The sequence below is a fragment of the Polypterus senegalus genome, chromosome 2 (assembly GCF_016835505.1).
Source record: "Polypterus senegalus isolate Bchr_013 chromosome 2, ASM1683550v1, whole genome shotgun sequence".
Lineage (NCBI taxonomy): Eukaryota > Metazoa > Chordata > Cladistia > Polypteriformes > Polypteridae > Polypterus > Polypterus senegalus.
The window spans coordinates 205,250,837-205,276,163 of NC_053155.1; the positions used below are offsets into that span (position 1 = coordinate 205,250,837).

General features: G+C 37.8%; 1 protein-coding gene across 12 annotated transcripts in view; it reads left to right on the plus strand.

Annotated features, from left to right (window-relative positions):
• dmd (dystrophin) overlaps positions 1-25,327 on the plus strand; it is a 2,654,580-nt gene that overhangs the window by 1,587,361 nt on the left and 1,041,892 nt on the right. For all 12 annotated transcript variants that reach the window (XM_039745194.1, XM_039745193.1, XM_039745197.1 and 9 more), the window contains 2 exons: positions 444-619; positions 25,098-25,245. In XM_039745194.1, coding sequence (XP_039601128.1) covers positions 444-619; positions 25,098-25,245 — 324 coding nt within the window. The remainder of the gene's footprint in view (positions 1-443; positions 620-25,097; positions 25,246-25,327) is intronic.

A 25,327-nucleotide genomic window follows, 5' to 3' on the forward strand; every position in this document is an offset into this window, starting at 1 on the left:
ACTCTCTGAAGCTGTCTTTTTTGTGGTGGCATTAAAACCCCATCCATGGGACATGGATGGCCTTTCATTTGTTTTAAGGACCAGGCTAGATCTTCCTATAATAGCCTCTTAGTGTCACTTCAGTTCTGAGCCTGCAGTTTGCTTTAGCAGGTCTCCAAGTTTATTTCCTCAGCACAGTACAAAAGATTCCATTTTGTGCCAGCTTGAAGTTTTACCTCTTCTGGCATTCGTTTTTTGACCTCATTGTCTCTTTCTCTTACATATATGGCAGTGTCCTTTTATTTAGCATATGCAGGGGTTACCAGGCCTAAAAATCAACATGCACAACATAGTTAATGTAACATTTGTTTTTAAAGTGTTGCTTTTTTACTTTATATTTCTTATGATGAGTGATTTAACTTATCTGGAAATTAAAATTTCCTTACATTATTCTTGTCCTGTAGGTGCTGCAACATGGTATTGACAGCCACCAAGCAGTTGTGGCAGCGATAAATGCAACAGGAGAAGAGATCCTCCAAGATACTCCATCGGAAGACACTGGCATCTTTAAGGGGAAACTTGCCACTGTCAACAGTCGGTGGCAGGAAGTGTGTCGCCTAGTGAATGAAAGACGAAAAAGGTATTTGCTTGCATGCTTGACAGATTTGTCATTACAGTTAAAAGCAAAATTTTATCTGCATGAATGTTTATTTTCTGTGTGGTTTCACTGCTACTGTTGTTATGATTATTATCATTTAGATTCTTTTTAATTTTATGTTTGATATACAACTTTACCAAAACTAATGTACAAAACATTACAGTTTCATTATTGAAAGAGGTGCGGCCAAATGAGGTGACTTGTTAGGATAACAAAATGAGGTTTAAAGTCCAAACATCCACGTCTTTCACTGCACCATAGAAGCACTAGAGGTTATACACAGTGTCTCTGGACTAAAGGTCTTATTAATTTTCTAACTAGATTGGTAAACCCAGCTTTTTAGTATGTTATATTTCATTTTTGATAAAGTTAGAAAAGTTGCTTGAGAACAGCAAGAATTAATAAAAAATGATGTTAAGTCACCACAGCAAGAACTGTGAATAAATGATCTACCATTAATGAATTCACCAACCAAATATTTAAATTTCTTATGATTTTTACATGTCTTATGATGGAGCATGTAAAACAAAAACAAAATTTTAAGGGCAAAGTTAAAAGCATGCTTATTTTCATATTTTTTTCCTCTGAAGTGGACTTTTTTCTCATAATGGATTTTTTAAACTAATCATTTTATCATTTTTTTTTTGTATATACTGTATACAAAAACAATATCTGGGAAAAGGTGATTCACTACACAAGGGACCTGAGTTCATTTGTGTCAGTTTTGGGTAATCTCTGCAGAGATTGAATGTTCTGCCAATGTCAGCATAAGTCTGATTTTTCTAGCTTGTCTGCATCGCCAAGGCACACACTTTAGGTTGATTAATGCCTCTAAACTGGCAGACCATGAGTGTGTCTGGGTGCACACTGGGATGTATAGTCCCTATGCTCATGGGACAGGCTTCAACTTCAAATGATGCTGCAATGGAAAAAGCAAGTTTATAAAACTGATGGATGGAGTTGGTGCATCCCTCAAGAAAATATAGACTTATTTGGTTGAGAGCATATTAGGAGATTTGTGTAGGTTGTACACCTTGGATTGTCTCCTTGCCTTCAAGACACTTTTTGTGAACACCCACGCTGAAGATTTTGGGAGTTAAGTTACCTTTATGTTATCTTACATAACCATCATTTCTTCCAACCTTACTTGCTAATTTAAGTTTACTTTGGTTTATATAATTCACTTTCTATAAACAACCAAATATAATATAGTTACAATAAATTCTAAATAACATTTAATAGAACAGAAAGAACTTTATGCAACAAAAATGAGATGTGTTTATGCATATATATACATATTCTGTATTTTATATAATGTATTTTTTTAATAAAAGAGTTTAAAAACAAAATATTCTTATCTTGAAAAAGAAGGCCAGCAGTTGTGTACAGTCACACCTTTATCGTGCCTGCTGTAATATAATATAAAAATATATTTGTTTATTATTTATATAGTTAGTTAATAAACAGAATCAATGAGCAAGCTGATTGATTTATTAATTAATCAATCACATAAACCAACAATCAACAAACAAGCAAATTAATTAATGTGTAACATTAATGCAAGTCAGTATTCTGGTATTTCAAACCATCTCCCACCACAGCTCTTCTATTTAGGAAGGTTTGTTGTAACACCTTTACAGTAAAGCTGACATCACTTAAGCTCTTTTATGAATAAATTGGACTCACTGTTTTCTTGTTTCATCAAAGCTGACTGAGTATTGCTTTTTATAGATCGGTGTGCTCAAGAATCATCTGTCTTTTTAAGCAATTAATGAATGTTATCCCCATGTCTGAGGGTTTTTTCCCTTCAGTTCCAAAGATGCACATTTCATATTAATTGATGACTTAAAAGTGGCCCCGTGGGATTGATTATGCAATGTGACAGAGTTAGCACCCCATTTGGGTTTTGTTACCATCTTACATCCAATGCTGTCAGGATAGGTTCCAGCTCCCTACAACACTGGACTGGAAAAGCAAGTTAGACAGACAGGCAGCTCAGGTCTCTGGCTATTGCTGAGGAAGATCCTAAACTTTTAGCATGATTCAGAACTTCTGTGAGGGAACCTGTATATTTCATAGTAATAACTATTATAGAGATAAAGATGGAACTGAAGAATATGCAAAAAAATACGGAGAACGGTTTACCAATTAAAAAGAAAAGTTTGAATAATTATTGGCTTAATATGTAAAAATGTCCTTCTTTTTGAATGCCCCTTAAAAAGGATCTAATGTGAAAACATTTATTTGTATGAAGTTGGTTCCTTTTCCAATAAATGGCTGTAGGGAGAACAGGGCCTGTCCTACCAACATCACGCATAAAGCAGGAGCCAATTTTTGATACAGCACTAGAATGTCAGAAGAAACCATCACAAAAAGGACATAGCAGCGCTAGAAAAGGTCCAGAGAAGAGCGACTAGGCTGATTCCAGGGCTACAGGGGATGAATTATGAGAAAAGATTAAAAGAGCTGAGCCTTTACAGTTTAAGCAAAAGAAGATTAAGAGCTGACATATTTGAAGTTTTCAAAATTATGAAGGGAATCAGTACAGTGGATCGAAACTGTTATTTTAAAATGAGTTCATCAAGAATACATGGACACAGTTGGAAACTTGTTAAGGGTAAATTTTGCACAAACTTTAGGAAGTTTTTATTTACACAAAGAACGAGAGACACTTGGAATAAAGACAGTAAGACATTAGAGACTTTCAAAACTCAACTTGATGTTTTTTTGGAAGAAATAAGTGGATAGGACTGGCGAGCTTTGTTGGGCTGAATGGCCTGTTCTCGTCTACAACAACAACAACAACATTTATTTATATAGCACATTTTCATACAAAAGAATGTAGCTCAAAGTGCTTTACATAATGAAGAATAGAAAAATAACAGACACAGTAAGAAAATAAAACAAGTCAACATTAATTAACATAGAATAAGAGTAAGGTCCAATGACCAGGGGGGAACAGAAAAAACAAAAAAACTCCAGACGGCCGGAGAAAAAAATAAAATCTGCAGGGATTTCAGGCCATGAGACCGCCCAGTCCCCTCTGGGCAATCTACCTAACATAAATGAAACAGTCCTCTTTGTATTTATGGTTTTCACGGAAGGACTTGATGATGATGATGATGATCACGTGGACTTCTGGATTTTAGTACATAAATGCTGGGGCATCATGGTGCTTTGAGTAGGTGGTGGTGGCGGCAGAGAAACCGGAAAAAGAAACAAGAGAGAGTAGGGGTCAGTACGGATTTTAGAGCCACCATGAATAGTTATTATGATGAATTGAACATACAGAGTATCAGGATTAAGATAAAGTGAAGTTATGAGAAGGCCATATTAAAGTAATGTGTTTTCAGCAGTGTTTTAAAGTGCTCCACTGTATTAGCCTAGTATTAGTCTAGAGTGTCCTAATGTTCTAATCACCCACACCCTCACTCATACTTAAACATGACGAGTTCAGAGATTTCAGTCAGTTTAACAGACATGTTTTTGACGAAAGAGACAGAGTCAGTAGACAAAATCCACAAGGGCATATGGGTAAGGTACAAACTGCATAAAGACAATAAATTAGCTAGAGTTTGAAAGTACAGTTTTGGAGCTAACAATTATACCAATTTATTGTCTTATGCTTATGCTACTTTGAGGATATATTTAGGAACCTTAACATTTGGAGTGTGATAAGTGTAATTTAATGCTCAGCAAAGAAATATTAAGAAGAGCAAAGCATTCATTACTAAATTATGATTTATTTGTATTATCTATCTGTCTAACGTTTTCAGACACTAAATATAGACATAAAGACCAGTGTGGTTAATTGTATTTTAGTTTCACATCAAGTTGGAAAACATTTCCCTCAAGCTGGCCTATTTGAAGGGGCCTACTTGAAATTTTTATACTATGCACAATATAGGTAGACAGACATAGATAGATAGATAGATAGATAGATAGATAGATAGATAGATAGATAGATAGATAGATAGATAGATAGATAGATAGATAGATAGATAGATAGATAGATAGATAGATAGATAGATTAATTCTTCCCCATTCTTCTGCTCAGAATTTATACAGATCCTCTAGGTTGGTGGGATGGTCTTTCTGGACAGCAGTTTTCAAACAGTGCCAGGGATTCTCAATAGGGTAAAGATCAGGACTTTGACTTGTTTATTCTAAAACATTCACTTTTCTGTTTCTGAGCCATTCCAGTGTCGCTTTGACGTTATGCTTAGGGTTATTGTCACGTTGAAAGATGAATCTTCTCCTAAGCCGTAGTTTCATAGCAGACTGGAACAAGTTCTCCTGCAATATTGTGCAGTATTTGTGTCCATACATTGTCCCTTCAACTCTGATAAGATTCCCAGTCCCAGTTCATGAAAACCACCCACATAGCATGATGCTGACCCTACTATATTTCACCATAAGTATAGTAATTCTTGAGACATGGGCAATGTTAATCTTACACCACACATACCTTTTTGAAGTCTGGCCAAAAAGTTCTGTTTTGGTCTCATTTAACCGTAAAACCTCCCACATCTTAAATGTGTCCTTCTTGAGCTTTGAAGCAAATGCCATACATGGTTTTATGTGGGCCTTCTTAAGGAATTGCTTCCTTCTTGCTACCCTCCCATAAAGGCCTGTTGTATGGATAGCTTTTGAAACTGTGGACCCATACACATTCACTCAAATAGCACTGCAGACTTCCGAGAGTGATAGTTGGACTTTTAGTAGCCTCTCAATCACCAGCTGACATCTTGCCCTGATGTTTACTTTTGAGGGACAGCCTTCCTTGTGCATTTCAGTGACTTTGTTCCTCGAATCAGTAGAATGCTTCTCTGTCTTCATTTTTGCAATGACTGTCCAGCAAAGACTATGACACTTACAAAGGGTGATTTTTAAATCCAGAAAGATATAATGGGCTTCCCTAGTTATGTTTAATTATGGTCAAATGACTGACACCATTGTGTCGTTTGTGATTAATTTGTCATTTGTGTAAACCTGGAGCTTCCACGGCACAAAGGTTTGAATACTTATGCAGTCACTAACCTTTGAGTTTTTCTACTTCAGTTAAATATATGCAGAAAATGGTTTATTTTTTCCTTTGGTAATGTATTGTTACAGCATAGGAGTTCACATTAAAATTCTGAATGAGTAAATATATGTGCAAATATTTTGTCATACAGAAAATTATGATGACTTCCAAGAGAATTGAATACTTTTGCATCCCAATTTAGATAGATAGATAGACAGATAATACTTTATTTATACAGATGAGGAATTTTGGCAATTTAGCTACTACTACTACTTGCCACATATTAAAAACTACACTGAAGGTAAACTTTATTTTGTAATCAACAGAATCCAGCTCTTCTTTCTTCTCTTTTTCATGTCTTATACCTTTCTTCTTACGTACCTGAATACATTATCTCTATCTGATTTGTGAGCTGTCACAATTATTCTGGCTCACGTTTGAAGCTTTATGTCTATACTTTGATTGGAAGGCTGGCCACAGATTTGATTTTGCATGTGTTGGTCTGCTGAGGCATCATTAACGTCATAATGATGAATGAAGCTTTGCTTTACCAGCCTGAATTAAGATATCAAATATCAACTGACTGACTACATCAGAAATATAAAATGAGAATAAATTTGTAATGAGAAACCTTTAGGTTAGTGACAGCTGTTGAGGTTAATCATATTTTTGTAAACGAGCTGCGAGGATTGACCATATCAGTGGCACCACAGCTGCTATAGTGGAAAGACAATTGCTTATAAACTTTAATCCTATTTAAAATCTGTAAGCCATTGATTAAAAAATAGCGCACTCACTGTTTCATGCAAGGGAAAAACAGGCTGTAATCTGTATCATTCTTTTCTTTTATAAACCAAAAAAAAAGTAGAGCATTGTATTTCATATGTAATGATATCCTTTATGTTTTACAAAGTAAGAGGAGCCTATAAAACTAAACTGGTTCCCACTGACCTCTTCCATTGTCCGCTGTTGCTGTATTGCTTATAGGAGCTAATGGGTTGGGGTTGTTCAGCTAGATTGTCTGGTGCATGCATGACATTTACTAATGCTGAATTCACAGTGGACTGCATATAACAGCATTCTCACTCAAACAGCTGTGGACCACCTGATAGGATTATCAAGTCATCTGGAACCCATCTTGCAACTATAGATCAACACTAATCTCCAGCAAGTACTGAGACTAGATGACTAAAGTGTGGGTCGTTTAGTATTTTTTAAATCATAATGTCTGTGTGTCATTGGAACTGACAATGAAGATAACTACCAAGCAATCATTAGTACAACCAAAAACACAGATGTGAGTTGCCATCTAAAATTTTTATGAAATGTAAGGTATTACAGACAGGCAGAAGAGGAAATGTTACATTTGAATACACAATGGTAAATACAACGTATGAGAAAGATCTAGGATCCATAGTGGAATCATCACTAGCTACATCAAGACAGTGTACAGAAGCTGTCAAGAATGCTAAAACAATGTTAGGTTATACTGTATGGAGTAGAGTTCAAAACAAATGATATTATGCTTATGTTGGTTCAATGTGCTGGAGAAGCCTCACCTGGAGTACTGTGTGCAGTTTTAGTTACAAAAAAGACAGAGCATTATTAGAAAAAGTCCAGAGGAGAGCATGTAAGCTTATTCTGGGGCTGACATGTATGAGCAACAAGTAGGGGTTGAAGGAGTTGGACCTTTTAAGTGTAAGCAGGCAAAGATCAGGAGGTGACATGATCAAAGGGTAAGAAATTATGAATGGTTACTTTAAAATAAAACCTTCAACAAGAAAATTAAGATACTATTGGAAACTTGTTAAGGATTGATTTCATAAAAATTGTTGAAAGTTTTACTTTATGCAAAGAAACATAGATGTGGAATAAATTACAAAATAGTTTGGTGGAGAGTAGGACTTATAAGGACACTCAAACCTCAGCTTCAAGTTATTTTGGAGAATCTACATAAATAGGATGGATGGCTTGTTGGGCTGAATAACCTGTTCTTGTAATAATTGTTCTAGTGTTGTAAAATCTCCAACGCCATATAAAAAAGCAATTAAAAAGAAACGTTCTTTGTCAAAACTAATGCTTCATAGGTTACATAGATATTTTTTAGATTATTACTAAAGGATTGCAATAGTGTGTCTTTATCCATATAGTCCCTGCCTTGTGATGTCAGAGAGTAATGTTAAAGCTGATTGGTTGAATGTAAATAACTGTCATGAAACAGCAATTTTCATGTAGTATCATGCAAAACATGAGAAACCAAAGGAAATCACATTGATCACTTTCCTCATGTTATTTGTGATGAAAGTTTGCTATCAATGACTCAGTCCAGAATTAGTAGTGTATAAAAACAAATGAATATCACCCTCCAAAGTTCCTTATATCTGAATACTGCAAACATGAAGCTGTGAAAGGACAGGTAGTTAAAGAAATTGAAAACAAATTTTTAAGGCTACCTAAAATTCAAAATAATGTGCTCTTTATTTTATCTTGTATTGCATTTTCTTTTCATTGTATATCTGTGTAAATTGTTAAGTGCTCAAACTTCACTCTGTTTTTAAAGAGAGCAAGTGATTCCTTTTTGGCTGAAATTCATAAGTTGTTTAAGTCAGTCATTCTCCAACCCGCTATATCCTAACACAGGCTCACAGAGGTGTGCTGGAGCCAATCCCAGCCAGCACAGGGCACAACGCAGAAGCAAATCCCGGGCAGGGCACCAGCCCACCGCAGGACACACACACACCCACACCAAGCACACACTAGGGACAATTTAAGATCGCCAATGCACCTAACCTGCATGTCTTTGAATTGTGGGAGGAAACCGGAGCACCTGGAGGAAACCCACGCAGACAAAGGGAGAACATGCTAACTCCACGCAGGGAGGAAAGTTCTTTAAGTTTCTCCTTACATTTCTGAATGATAACAACATGCAAGTCAAACCTTCATCAAGTATGCCAAGAACAATCTGAAAAATATCCCATTTGCATCACATATGACATTCTTGAGGGATCAAATGGTTTTGCTATAACCTCTTTGTGACCATCTCTAAGCCACTGCCTTTGACTTCACCAAGCACTTGTTACATACAGCCCTTCCTTTTATATACTTTTTTGGTCCGCCAGTATCTTCCACTCCAAACCAGACAACCTCTGCTTATAAAGACTCTTTCTTCAATTTAAAAGCTTCATTTGATACTAGAGTTTACCAACAGGTCTAGTCAAGCACTGACCACTGTTTGGTCATTGATAATTGTAGAGTCTTCCATTTATTGTGTCATAAAAAGATACAGTCAATTTTCAGGTCCCTGATGTCTGCTTAGTAGCTGTTTTCAATTATCCACTAGCATTTCACAGCATATTCCTATTACCAACATCTTACTCCAGTATTTAGAACACACATTTACAAAGTTGATTATGGTTCTGTGGCCATAGTACTCCAGTATCATATATATATATATTGTGACAGATAGGGGGCGCTATCGCTCCCTTGAACCCCTGTCCAAGACTCCAGACACCCGGAAAAAGTCCAATAGTTGGCTTTATTTAAATGCCACAGTGCACAAAGCACCCTCTCCTCCACTATACTCATAAATCACACAATAATCACTATCACAAATACAATCCACCACTCCCAGACGCGTTGCCCTCCTACCACCCAGCTCAGCTCGCCGTCTGGGAGCTCCCATAGTCCTTTTATATTCCCTGACCTGGAAGTGTTCCCAATCCCCAGTCCATGTGATCTTGTATCACTTCCGGGTCAGGTAAAAAGTCCTTTTCTTCACCCCAGAAGCACATCACTCTTCCTCTGATGCACTTCCGGGTTATAGGGCACAAAGGAAACTTCGGTCCTCCCTGCAGCTCTCTCTTGCGGCCCTTGTGGTATCGAGCAGGGCTGAGGATAAAAATGACAAAGTCCATGACTCCCTGTTGGTCTTCTGGGCACCTCCATACTGCAGGGAGGGCTCTATCTGGTGGCCTGGGAGTCTCTATCTGGTGGCCTGGGAGTATTGGCCAGGATGACAACCCGGCCAAATACCACAATATATATATATATATATATATATATATATATTTATACAGTACACCCCCAAAATTAGCAGGGGTTATGTTGCCAGAGCACCCGAAAATTGTGAAAAACCGCGACTTTTGGATGTGGTTAAAAAATGTCTTTTAAATGCCTATTTTTATAATTTAAACCCTAAATACAGTATGCCACCAAATCTCTTTAATTCTGTTGCAAACAGCTTAATACATTACGTAAAAAATTACCTTAATACATTACCTAAAAACAGAATGTAAAGGTAAACCCGTATACTGTACAGTACTGTACTGCTATGTGTCCTGCGGTGCTAGAATGTAAAATACCGATGTTACCGATATACGTAATGTAATTCATGCAAGCGTGTTTTGTTTAGTATGTGTTGTCGTTTTCTTTGTTATAAGTAGAGTAAATACAAAATAATATCATTTAATTAAAATACAGTAAAATGTATGGGTACTCACCAATGATGGATGATATTGATGATGATGATGAAGTAGCTGTATGGTACGATGCAGAGGATTTAAAACTCCTCGGATGTTGTCTCTTCTTCAGGCGCTTCAGGAGAAGTTGTATCTTTGGACGGGTCTTCTTTTGGTAGGGTTTCATGCTGGCTTTTCTTTATAGGTTTCAGGAACATGGTGATGGGAAGTTGCTACATTGTCTCCTGTAGCGAACTGCTGGTACAATTTCCATGCTTTCTCATGGATGATGTTACCATCCAAGGAGATGTTCTTCTTCCTGCAGTCGGTGATCCACAATGCCAAGGCAGATTCCATCCTGACGATATTTTTATTCCTTACGGTTGTTACCTTTTTAGCACTATAACAGAAACTTAAAGATACTCCAGATCGCTGCTTCGTTCTTCTTTATGTAGTGTACAGTGCTTTCATTAATGCCATAGTGGCGCAGCATAACTTTTTAGTTCCCAGAGCAAATCCAGTAGTTCAACCTTCTCCTGGAGTGTTTTAAACTTCTTCTGGCGCTTAGGCTCAGTGCCAGAAGACTTAGAAGGTGCAGGGCAATTCGGCAACATCTTATGCGTTTAAGAATAACAAAATGAATACAAAAACAAAATGGAAAACATGAGGACACTCAGCTGGAGTTGTGTCACAGGGCAGCAATCAATCAGCAGCAAGGAGAAATGAATAACACTCTTGGATTAGCTACTTTCACCATCCCAAACCGCGTTTCCTTCAGCGGTGGTAAACCCACTCACCTGGAGACGTGTCACAGGGCAACAGTCAATCAGCAGCAAGGAGAAATGAATAACGCCCTCAGATTGGCTACTTTCACCATCCCAAACTGTGTTTCCCTCAGCGGTTGCTTCCTGTTATCTCTAGAGCACAGTATTGCCGCGAAAAAAGCCATAAAAAATTGGAGAGGATATTTGCGGTTTCCACTAACAGTTAATAGTTAGGTTCTGTGACAGATAGGGGACGCTGTGATCACCTTGAACCCTCGGACCAGATGCCAGACACCAGATAAAAGTCCAATAATTAAATTTATTACAATTATAATGTGCACAAAGCACCCTACACTCCACAATACTCATAAACAATAAATCCACAATAATCAATAATACAAATCCTTCACTCCCAGATATGTTGTTCTCTTCATCCCAACTCAGCTCGCCCATCTGGGATCTCCCACAGTCCTTTATATTCCCTGACCCAGAAGTGCTTCCGATCCCCCCAGTCTATATGATTCTTATCACTTCCGGATCAGATTAAAACTCTTCTTTTCTTCAGCCCGGAAATACTTTATTTCTTCTGTCCTCATGACTACAGAGTACTTCCGGGCTATATCGAACATACAAGTCCTTGATCCTCCCTGCAGCATCCTCTGGTGGCCCCCATGGTATCCAGCAGGACTGTGAAGGAAAACTCCAATGTCCATGATGCCCTGCTGAAATTCCGGGCACCTCCATGCTGCAGGGAGGGCCCCAACTGGCGGCCTGGGGGTATTGGCCAGGATGACAAACCGGCCATATACCACAGTTCTAAAAAAAAATCTGTGAACGAGTGAGTCCACAAACCCTGAACCGCGACTTTGCAGAGGTCTACTGTATGTATATATTAAAGGTAAACCTGTATAGTGTACTGCTATGTCTCCTGCAATGCTAGAATGTAAAATACCGATGTTACCGCTATATGTACTGTAATTCATACAAGCACATTTTAATTGCCAGAAGCCTTAGATGGTGCAGCTCGTTTTTGCGGCATCTTGGGGCTTTAACCGTTAAACTGCCACATACTAGGGGGTTAATGCATCCCTGGTCGCTAAATACTTTTTTGCTACACTTTAAGTAAACGTCACAATTAACAAAGAAAAAGTGAAATTTTAATGGAACACATTTTTTTTTCACGCAAAGAGCATCACAATTACTGCAACACTGATCATTTTACACACTGCTAATGTACTGTAAAAACTATTTAAAAAACTACTGGAAAAATATGTACAAAGTGCAACTAACGCAATGGATGTAAATCACTAAGCCAACTGCACTTAAACTGGCTGCACAAAAGCACACAGAGGTAAGCGCTGATGCTTGCAGACTAGTCTTAGTGCAGCTTGGGTCACAGAATTGCACACAAACACAGGAGATTGTAGAGACAGGAACTTTATTCAAACACTTCAAACAAACATGTCTCTTTCAGAAGTAAAAGGTGATCAGCATGCAGTTAGGTAACGATTAAACAATAGACAAACATCATAGTAGCAGAGAATGTCTAGGGGAGGAGAGAGAAACAAAGCAATCAGCCAAAAAGGACAGTTACAATTCAGGCTTTTAAGTAAGCATAGCGTCATGCGAGAAGCAATAATCGAGAAGACGGTGATTTATTTATTTTTATGGTGGAGATTCCAGCCTTGACCCGATGTGAGCACTCACAGAGACAAAAACAAAGCAAACCAGTAATCAAACAGCAAATAAATAATGTAATGAAAACAAATGAAATAAGAAAACAACGATACCAACCCTATTCCCCTTACGGCAATTACACATTAAATACAACAAAGCACAAAAAAACACACACAGTAAATCATGAAAAAGTTCATGAAAAACGGCAACGGATGAAATGTAATGGTGAAAATAGATAGTCCAGTGATCCTCACGTTAAATGGGAATGTACAGATAGTCTTTCCAGTAGTTCTTGAAATGGTGAAGACCGGTGGACGGGTTCAGGAGCGCTCCTTTTTTTGCAGGATGACCATGAATCCACTTACATTCCCCATGTACACAGGTAGACAGCATGAAATGATTCAGGATAAAATGAATAAGTACAGGTAACCCAACAGAAGGCAGACAGACAGGAACTTGAAACACAAGCCACGCTGACATCCATTGACTTTAACAGCCCCAGCACCCTCAGCTGAAGACCAGTCAGAGCCACTGCAGGGACTGCTGGGAATTGCAGTTTCAAATTCTATTGGCTACTTTCACCATCCCAAGTCACGGTTTTCTCTACAGCTGCTTCTTGTTCTCTCTACAGTACAGTATTGCCACGAAAAAAGCCATAAAAATTGGGGATGATATTTGCAGTTTCCGGTAACAATCATTAGTTAGGTTCTAAGGAAAAATACGCGAATGGCTGAGGCCGCAATTTCTGAATCGGGGGTCTACTATATATACTACTACTATATATATATATACACACAGGTAGATTCACTCGAAAGATTCTGTAATAACTCTTGCTAGAACAAAACAGTCTGAACGAAACAACATGCAATGTGCAACCACAGTATATGGAGCTTTGAACAAGCAAGGATGCCCCTGCGTCAGAGTGATGAGTTACGCACCGGACAACCATTGTGAAATTTAACATCTTTTTTCTGGGTACATACCGCCTGTACCCCTTCACTCAGTCACTCGACTTCTCATCAGGGTGATGGTGCACAGTATTGAGCAGCACGTTTTCATGGTGCGAACATATTGGTTCACCTATTTGTTTTAAGCGATGTCAGAATCAACTGGATGAACATGAGTTAACGGAAGGTTACTTCCAGCAAGATGGAGCAACGTGTCACACATTGGCAAGGGGCATGGCAGAAATTGAGTCCTTCTTCAGCAACAGGGTAATTTCAAAGGGGCTTTGGCCACCACGGTCACTGGATCTGACACCATCAGAATTCTTCCTTTGGGTTATGTTCAAAGGAAATGTCTATTGGAACAAGCCTCGCACTGTGGAAGATTTGAAGCAAAACATCCAACGTAAAATTGCTGCTATTCCGCCCAAGATGCTTGCTGATACATTCAGGAACATAGAGCGCTGTGTCGAAATGTATTTGACAGAAAGTGGAAACCACTTCCAGCATCGCATGTAATGCAATCAATTACACATACATCAAGGTATATAGCATATTTTTTTGGTTCAGATTGCTTCATCCTAATTGTGAGTTACAACAGAATATTTGGGGCCTCTTATGAGTGAATCTCCCTTATTCACTGATTGCGAGTTTGATATCATTTGCTGCATTTTGTTTGTGGTTATTGTTCCAGTGGAACAGTTGTTTTCAATTTGTCCATTTCAAACAACCGCTAAAGGCATTTCATCCACTCCAGAGCTGTTTTGGTTTCTTACAGAAAAAAAAAAAACTTGCAGGATATCTTCCCAAGTATAAATATTGCTTTAAGCCTTTTCCCAACTTTGCCTGTCACAAATGCAAGTGAAAAGTGGTGTTTCTCCAAATTCAGGCTAGTGAACAAAGGGTGCAGATCCACAATGGGACTGAAAAGACTAAATCAATTGAGAGCAACCTGGTTCAAACACTGGATTTTGGTGATAAGATCATGGACTTTTCTGCAAAGAAATCTAGAAAAGTACAATTTTGAAAATCAAACATTTACAGTAGCTATGTTCGTATACAGAATGACCTATGCAGTATTTGATATTCTTGTTTTTGTAGGCATTTGCAATAGGGTTTTATAGTTGACTTTTCAAATGTTGGGTTGTGATGGTTACTTGCTTACTTTTCATCTGCACAGCAATGGCTAACTAGGGATGTAAGTTTTGATACACCATACATTGTCTCTGTCCATTTCAGGGAGTAAGCCCATAGTTTTTTATGTTCTTCAGATTTTTGCCATAAATTTAAAGCTAAGACATAGTAGTAGTCATTTACTTTATTCTGTGGAACTCTAACGTTGAAGTTGATGTGTATAGCACTTACAGTATTTTGTGTAGGTAGAACCCCAAAACTACCTTTAGCCCAGGGACTCCTATCCTCCTTAATCCAGCCCTGGTTGTACTAAAACATCTTTTCCATTTTTCCCTGCTTTATTCACTTTTTTAGTGAATCACTGTCATTTGCTTTTTTTTTTTCTAAACGGGATACTTTTAAACCCCTCACCTGTGTCTTCCACTAATAGAATTTCCATTGCTGGCTGCACTGTATTGCTCCCAAAGCAAATCCTCCCGCCTCACTTCATTGCAAAATGTATACACTTCCCTAACATTAGAAGGGATAATTGAACATTGAGAAAATATGCTTTCATTTGGTACTGCTGGGATGAGATAGGCCTTAGGAAGTAGTTGAAGCTAGCAGTAATGTATTTTGAGGACCTTTTGTTTAGTTACTTTTGATTTATCAAAAACAGGTTAACAGATCTGGATATATTTTATTCAAGACACACAAGAGTTTTGCAAGCTTATGTTGTCCCTTGTTAAAACTTCTTATTTATTCTTTCAGAATAATGTTCATATTGCAAAATTAACATGAGCAGAGGTTAGAAACTCACTGATCTCTAGCCTCTCCTTCCATTGGGCCATCAGGTACAATCAGCCTGTATTGATTCACATTTTTATTAAGAAAGTGAAAATACTTCATTAAGACAGGCATCATTTTCTCTCCTTTGCCTGAGGTCATAATTGAGACAAATGCAAATTGTTGTTTAGCTTTGCATTTATGATTTCCCCACGCATTAAGTACTAGGAATGAAAATGTGCTGATTGCAGGGATACAACCCATAAATGCATTGAAGGCAGAAATATAATTTCATCAGAAGCTACAATGGGATTGCTCCTGCATATTTAGGGTCAGTGTCTGGTGAATACAAGATGGAGTGTTTGGGTGATTAAAAAAAAGAGGAAAGGAAAAAATCTGGCTTGGAAAATAAAATTAAACTGAGTTTCTTTAGGCATACAAGTTTATGGTCAAATGTTTGTCTTCAGGTATATTCATTTTGCTGAACTCTGAATTTACGCCCAGTTGCATCAAAGACAATCACCAATATCCAAATACTGAACTTCTGCGCAAATATTGTTTAAACCCCCTCGGGTGCAGTGTTTCAGAATTTTTGCAGGACTCAAGGAGAGGACTCAAGAGTCAGGTCAGAAGTCCCAGATTGAAATTTTGCAGCTGTAAGCAGAAAGTGTCTGCCAACAGAGTTGTGTAATCAGCCTCTGTCCACTGTGACTAGTACACATTTTTCTTGAGCTTCATATTTGGATGGTGTCTTTATATGTTCATTTCACTTAAAATATAATAATCCACAAACAGAAAAATCAGTTGAGTTTGTATAGTGAAAAAGCGCCAGCATACTTTAGAACAGAAGTATAAAAGATCTTTGTGATCAAACATGCACAACAGGACAACTAGTTATATCGAACTCCATTAAAAGTAAGCCCTGTTTTGCATATCATCTCCAAATGAGCGTGTGTTACTATTTACAGAACTCCAGTTTTATCCTCCCACTGCGTATTGACATTGAGTGTTTTGCTTTACAATATTTAGCTGGGCTCATGGGCTGATTTAGCCTTCTGTTCTTTGATTCTAATAACTGAATGTCTTTGAAGACAGTACCACCACTATTATTTCATCATAGGTTAGTTTATACTTCTTTTTAAATTAAATTCTTTCAAAAATTTCTATTGGTAAAAATTTGTAGTGCATCTCCAGAGAAGGTAAGCTGAAGTAAAAGTAGTAGCATGTGGCGATCAAGGTACTTAACTTTTCTAAAATAAATTCTAATTACCCCTCAATGAAGTAGACAGCACTATGCTGATATATGGTTTGTCTCTCGAGTAACAATGCACAGTCATTAGTGGTCATAGCTGGCCATAAAAAGAGACACAACTTTATAGTCTCAATTTAGCCTTCACTTAGGGGAAAAATGGAGATGGACCCCTTAGCATAGAATTTGTCAGGAAGAACAGTTATAGTAAACCTACTACTGTAAAAAGTGCTATTGTTTATTCTTGCTGTACTAATCGACCTAAACTCAGGGTTAGTGCTTTAACAACCTAATGAAGAAAACCCATTTGAAATATAATCTTTGAATTACGCAAAGTGTGCATCATTGACAATAGAAAGACTTAGCAAATAAGAAATTTAAAAGGAATATTTTGTTCCTGAGGAACCTTCTGAATGTCAAAGTTGCGTAAATGGCAGTAAATTAATTTCTCTTAGAAAGTAGTGGGTTGCACTGATACAATGTGCATTTGTGTTGTGGTGTAGTTAAGGCTTTTAAGTGTGGTGTGGTGGTTAAGGCTTTGGACTTCAGAGGTTTTGGGTTCAAGCCCTGCTTACTTACACTGTGTGACCATGAGCAAGTCACTTCACCTGCCTTTGCTTCAATTGCAAAAACAAAAGAAATGTAATCCATGGTATCTCATATGTTGTAAGTCACTTTGGATGAAGGCATCAACTAAATAAGAACTAATAACAAACCTGACCAAATAGAACAAATGAAAACAATAGTGTAATTGTTTTCTCTGCTTCTTCATAGCTACTATTATGAATTTTATGTTTTGTGCAACTCTCAGCTAAGTTTTACTTTGATGTTGTTACTCCTTTACATATTTTGAACTTATCATTATTTTTATCAGTTTATTCAGTCATTATGGCTATTTTTTTGTGTATCATCTTTTTGGTTTGAGCTTCTTTATTTCTAGCAGCAGTGTCACATTACTGGAAGTCATACCATGTGGTATCACTGTGCCAACCCTTCTTAAATGGGCATTGTGGTACTGCCATTGTCCTAGACTGAGAATTGCTTTGTGGTGTAGATACTGTATTCCCTTTAAGGGCGGCATGGTGGAGCAGTGGTAGCGCTGCTGCCTCGCAGGTAGGAGACCTGGGTTCGCTTCCCGCGTCCTCCCTGTGTGGAGATTGCATGCTCTCCACGTGTCTGTGTGGGTTTCCTCCCACAGTCCAAAGACATGCAGGTTAGGCGGATTGGCGATTCTACATTGTCCCTAATGTGTGCTGTATGTGTGTCCTGCGATGGGTTGGTGCCCTGCCCGGGCTTGGTTCCTGCCTTGCGCCCTGTGTTATCTGGGATTGGCGCAAGGTGACCCTGTGTTCAGATTCAACGGGTTGGAAAATAGATGGATGGATGGATATTCCCTTTACACCATTCAGTGAATCAAAACGTTTCATATTATTTTACTTTGTTTTTTGATGTTTTATTTTGGGTTTTGGTTCAATGGTCATTTTTGACCTTTTGGCTTTTGTCTTCACTAGTATTTTCAACTTGATTTATTCTCCCACACATCCCTGCGACTACTACTGCTTACTCTGTCATCATAAATAGTTGTGTGATATGTCAGTTGGTAACTTTAAATTTAGTGAGTATGGTGATGTGTGCCCTGTGACGAACAGGCATTGGTTTAGGGTTTTACCTGCCTAAAGCCAGAAGATGCTGGGATAGACTCTGACTCCCCTAACTATGTCATGGAAAAAGGTTTGGGAAATTGTTAATGGTGTTAAACAATTTAAGTGTAAAATCTACAAAAATGTTCATCCACCATGTAAAAAAAAGATGAATTCCCTTTCATGACCTTGCTTTTGTTTTACATTTTTCCAGCTATTCAATGGTCTTTAAAAATATTTCAGACATTGTTTTGGGGGTTTTGGTGACCAAGAAATCCAATACATTCTCACACTGTGCCATGTTGTTTATCTTTTGAGCACTGCCATTTTGGGACCTTTTTATTGAGGGTTGCTGTACTGTTGCTAGGTAAGGTCAACAGAAGGTGTGCATCACTTGACATCATTGATGTTTTAGGTTTAGATGCCAGTGTTATGCACTTCCTGGTTGTCCAAGATTGTGAATACAGGAAAAAAAGAACATTCTCCTAAGTGCTTTGATTTGATTTTTGCCATTCTTTTATTATTTGACTATGACTTTGTCTTAAGACTTAGCACAGGTTATGTAAAAAAAAAATTATTTTGTTAATCATTCCTCTAAGATTGTTGAATTACAATTTTGGTTTCACATACTGAGCTTGTTTATTAGACTATTAGCCAACTTTTCTGTCAAAGACAGGTAAAATATTTGATATCTCTTGCCCTATGTATTTCTTCAGTGTTTCTAGTAGGCCTTTCCTCGGGATCTACTTGTGTCAGAATCTCTCTTGCCTGGCACTCCCTCTCTAGATCTTGTTCCTGTAAAGCATACTTCTCAGATTCTTTCATTTTGGTGCACCTCGCTCATCTCTGGTTCGCTTTTTGACTTTCAGCAGTGGTAGACAGGCCCCCATTACCCACTGTGAAAACCTCATTGGTATTCTTGCAGATATATACTGTACTATCCTTGAAGCTGACTCTCAGTGTGCCCCCTATACTTTGATTTCTCCTCCTTGTGTGCCTCCTCAACCTCTCTGACCTGGCACTTCCTCTCTTGATTGTATCGCCAAAGTGAAACTGACCTGTCAGACCAAAATCAAACTGACTAATCAGATTTCTTGGAGGGACCAGACACACACACACAGACAGACAGAGAGCATAGTTTTATTATATACTAGATTGTCTCCCTGGTATCAGCCTTTGCCTGTTAATGAAATCACAACCCATCTTCTAATTCCATTCTAATTTAAATACTGCTGCCGCATAGCTGAGTCAGTACACACTCAAGGTTAGAGGTGTACATTTTCATTGCAGCTAGCCTTTTGATGTCCTTTGAGCATTTTATTTAGTCAGTCAGTCAGTCATTGTCCAACCCGCTATATCCTAACACAGGGTCACGGGGGTCTGCTGGAGCCAATCCCAGCCAACACAGGGCACAAGGCAGGAATGAATCCCTGGCCAGGGCGCCAGCCCACCGCAGGGCACACACAGACTAAGGAAAATTTAGGATCACTAATGCACCTAACCTGCATGTCTTTGGACTGTGGGAGGAATCCGGAGCACCCAGAGGAAACTCACGCAGACATGGGGAGAATATACAAACTCCATGCAGGGCGGACCCGGGAAGAAAACCCAGGTCTCCTTACTGCGAGGCAGCAGCGCTACCACTGCGCCAGAGTGCCGCCCATTTTATTTAGTTTGTTGTTCAATTAAAATTAAAGTTTCCAAATTTCTGAGTTGAGACTAAGGATTGACTTTTTGGATTTTTTTTTTATGACAATTAGTAAATCTGACTTCATTTATGACTGCTAGCAAACAGAATTTCATAAATTCTATTGGATGTGCCTATCATGCCATAGGTTTATTGGGATAGAGTCTCACTCACCATAATGCAGTTCTGCAATGAACTTGTTGAAAAGAGTGATTAATGGCTTGAGGTTCAACTCTAATAAACCAATATGCAATACATAATGACCATGCAAGTAACTGCTGTGGAACATCACTGAGCCCCAAACCCTGGACACAATTGACACGAACACAGTCATGGGTTCAAATATAATGCTTTTATTTTGTCAAAGTACCTTTACACAGTACTATTTACACAGGGACTCTTCTCTTCCTCCCAAATTCTCAGTGACACCGAGCAAGTCACTTCACACGCCTGTGCTCCAATTGGTAAAACCAAAAGAAATGTAATTAATTGTATCTCAGATATTATAAGTTGCTTTGGATAAAAGCATCTGCCAAATAAATAAATGTAACTGTAAATCCATGCAAGTGATGTCCTCTGCCGCCCAACTCTGACTCCCCAATGTTCTTCCAGTGTTTGGGCAAAGTCCGGAGGAGGTATTTCTGGGTCAGGCAGAAATATCACAAAGTAGGGATGATCCATCCGTGCATCTCCTCCTGGCAACATCCATGACACCCAGTATGGATGCCCCACAGAACTACAATTCCCAACCTGCCCCCTGAAAAATGGGAGAAGCGACACCAGGATGCTGCCCCTTACTGTGCCGGGGTAGTATATACTCCAAACATGCTAACCCTCACCCCAGTCTTCCCATTATTCTGCTCTCTATTTTGGGCAAGGGATCAATTTCCAACTTGGTTGGGATGCCAGTCCATCACTGTCCATCCACTCTGGCATGTCGTCCTGGCAAGACAAGATGCCAGACAATCCCATATAACATTTGCACTACATATACCATATTTACTTGCAGTGGAGCCTGTTCGCTACATATGGTTTGCTGTTTAAAATAAATAAATACTAAGAATGAATCTACTAGGGAGGAAATGCTCTCTCATTTGATTTTTTTGTCTTTCTACAGAAACTCATCTGTCCATTGACTGCTAAATAGTTACACAAATGTGTTATTACTTGTGCACTATTAAACAAAAAAAAAAAAAGACAGCAAACACACGCAACATTTTTAAAACTCTTTTGCTTCATTTTCCCACTGATTTGTTTCATTTTGAGCAATCAAATAAACCACAACAGTGATATTTTTTATTATTGAGCTAGTCTAAGTCAATGTTCTCAGAAATACAACTTCACATTGGTAGCTTTTTTCATATATTATTACAGATGAATGGTAAATAATAAAAGACAGCTTTACCAAGCAATCATTATCTTGTTCAGCATGAGTGCCACATGTTGAAGAACACAGGGTTTGTGCTTCTGCTGCTGAGCAATCAGTGCTAGTGTATAAATACAAAAATACCGAAAAATTGCTGTCTGAGATTTGCAGATGTGTTGATGATTCTCTTGGTTGAAAGTATGTGTGCAAATTACATGCACTGATAGGTGTTCTGTGGAAGTCATGCAGTATGCATGAGAGCATGTGATTGATTGATATAAATTTAGTAACATGACTGTGTTTTATTTTTTTATTTTAATCTATTAACTTTCCGTTTACAGCCCATCTAAAAGGCATTACATTTTTAAATATATATAAATATTTTTTTAACAAATACAAAAATAAATAACTTACTATAGCTTGGAAACATTAGAATCCTTTCAGAAACAGGAAAATCTAGATAGGACAACAAGCCCTTGTTTTATGTTCACCCTGTGACAAAAACAGTTGTACCTGATTGGGCAATTGCCAGTTCCTTGCAAACCTGTTAGGAAGGGTAAGTAGATAAAATTAGGGTTGTGTATTTGCTACACTTACGAGACAAAACAGAAAAGATAATTCGGTGGGACGGGGTTGGATTATAAGTTTTGGACACATACTGGCTTTATATCATGCCAAGAACTTCTTAGTGGCACATCTGTCAGTCTTCACTGAATGAGTCTCATGCACATCGCCTGTAAAGACCTGCTTATGGAACAGTGCTAATGGCAGTGGTTAGAATAAATTCTTCACTGCCTCCAGGAAGAATGTGGGAGACCCAGAGAAATGAAGCTGGGGGAGGACCAGCAGAAATGTAACAGGGTATCACACTTTCAAACAGTATTGGTCTGAGCCACAGAATAATGACTGGGTCTCCATTTACAGCATTTATTAATACAACTGGCATTAACTGCCCACCATTAGCAATTGTGTCTATATATGAGTCTGATGTGCATTTTTCTGTCAAAAACCAATAATGACCAGAACAACAAACGGAGATATGGAGACAATGCAAATGTCATGCAAGTCAGTCAATATACTTACAGTGGAAGTCATCGGGCTACTATAAGGTTACTTACTTCCTGCCTGACATTTGACCATAAATTGTTACATAGAGAAGATCCTGGTTTTCATTACACAGTCTTTTGCAGGGAAGCTGCCATCTTGCAAGAATACCTTTATGTCATGAGCACATGTCCCTTGCCAGCTGTCTTTCCAAATTTGTCTTTTATAGAGCAGAGGTGGAATATTCTGAAACACCACATCTCACAGCCCTTAGCAGCTTAATTGTTCCATAAAACAGTAATTGTTTGAATATGTTACATAACAAGTTTGGGCAAGTGGAATTGTTGAAACTGGACCAATAACTGTATACGATTACATGTATAGAGCTATTGTATAATTGTATATTATAAATTGTTTGTAACTGGAGCACAAGCAGGTAAAATGGCTGGTTCCAGGTCACATAGTAAGTCAGAAGTAGAACCAGCACTTTTGCTGTTTAAAGTCCTGATCCTCTGCCTCTAATGCACACTGCCTGCAGTCTTCTGAATTTAATTCATGTATCTTGTATGTATCAAACATACCCTTAACTATTTTAAATACCTGTCATTGCAGTTTTTCAACCTTTTTCATGTCAAGGCATCCTAACTGAGTTGATCCAGGCTGAAGACCTCCCCTACCTACCCCACCCAATAAATGACAAAATGTCCGACATACAGTACCTAGAATATACAGCTATATATGCTTACTACCTGTTTAAGGTGTTGTAATAAATCTTTTTAAAACACAGTGCACGTTATACAAATCAAACAAACATATTTTACCGTGATGACAAAAATATACAATTCTCACACTGAAAAGTAAAACTCATCCAAACTCATTAAAGTGAGACTTTTGGGTTTGGATATTCTTGCAGAGTTTGTCCATTCTGGGTTGCAGGTATCTTAGTGACAATGGCATGTCATTCGTCTCATTTAGACATGCTCTGTTTTTTGTTTGTGTTTGAAAAAACCTAAATCACACCAGTATGTTGTTGAAAAGAGTCATTGGATGGATTTTTCACTCAAAACTGAATATTTGTTTCTGATTTTACTCCAAAATTTTGCTATGGGAACAGCCAAGAATTTCTTTTTCAAACATCTGTAATTGTCAATTTCAATTAATTCCTCTTGTCACCTCGCAATATTTGTTGTAAATTCAAATGTATTTCTAATCTAATTTTAATTGTATAGTTCTATGAAATAGTTGCTGAGTTATTCCTTCGAATATGTCAGTTGTGACAATAATAGAGGTCTTCTATATTTCTGATGTTTTTGTACGAATGTTTGAACTTTATCATGCAACTTATGCATGCTGTGATCACTGGCCTACATGCTTTGATTCAGACTATTCAAAAATTGCAATACTGGATGTCAGACAAATATGCAAGCTTAAGAACCCATGACTTATTTTCAAAACAGGGTGTAAATTGGGAGGTCTCAATTTCAGGCATTTCTTTGAGTAGTTCAAACACTCATTAATCAACTGTCCTGCAAGACAGCCACCAACCTCAGAATACAGAAAAGTATTTCAAAATTGGCATTCTTGCTACTGCACAGTTTGCCTATTAGTCTTTACTTAAAGGGGGCATGCATTGATATTGTAGAAAATTTTAACAATGTCCTAAAACACTTGTTGCAATTCATCATCCATTTCTTTAGCAACAAACCCTTCACGGTGAATCATACAGTACATATCTATGGCACCTGGAGCTTCGACCTTTATTACAGTGATGACTCTGGCAGTTGAATTTGCCTGCATGAACACTTCCAAAATTTCAAACATATCCCGGCCTGTTGTCCTCCCCTCAATTTCTTTTCAGAATAGAAGCTCATTAATGAATTTGTCATGTCCAATAAATCCAACATAAATAAATAGTTTTGTTATGTTAGCTTTTGCCTAACTTCAATGTAAACCAAGAGCTGTCCTTTACCTGTTCTATCAAATCCTCAGCCATGTCAGATATCTGTCAATGATGGCTGGAAAGGAAGAGTGTCATTTTTAAGAGCAGCTTCTTCTCCAAGTAATTACTGAGCAGTGTCTTTGGTTGCAGGTAATATCAGGTCTTCCGTAATGGTTGTGTGATTTCTTCACTCAGGTGATGCAATATGATGCAAAAAAAAACCAAACTTAATTATACTTTCACTTTGTTTTATCTGTAGACAGCTTTAGACAGTCATGTGGCAGGGTTTCTTGGCAAAGAATGCATTTGGGAAATTCAAGGTCATTTTTACCAGCACAAATCCAAACTCTATGTATGAAGCCTCATATTGTCTACATTTAGATTTTGCTTTGGAAAATGATTCATTTTGGAAGATGAACTCAAAGCAGAACTACTAGCTATTTTTTGTTCTAAATGTTTCCTTTTCAAAAAATGGTCCGTAATTTTGTATGTTTTTTAAAATATTTTTACATATTACATTTAACATGCTGTAATCTGCATTGACACTGCACAGTGCAAATCACGTAGGCCAACAGTAGAATATGTCTACCATTTAAAAACACATTTTTTAGTATGTTTCATTGGCCAGCTTTGTGAGGAAAGGAAAGTAATATACCATACCTGTGGGGATCCCTATTGGTCTGCAGACTCCTGTAGTAGGGGAGAAGAGCACCATAGTAATGTTCTGTTTTTAAATTTTAATTATTGTTTTTTTTGTTGTTAATACAGAGTACAGGAAGAAAAGAACATCTTGTCAGGACTACAAGAAGATCTGAATGAATTTAACTTTTGGCTGGAGGAGGCAGATAGCATTGCTGCTATTCATCTAGAACCAGGAAATGAGCAACAACTTAAAGACTCCTTAGAGAAAGTTAAGGTACACCAAACTTGATTCTTATGGTCACTAATACATCACTGAGTTATGTCAACTGTGGAATGTTTTTAACAATCATGTATAT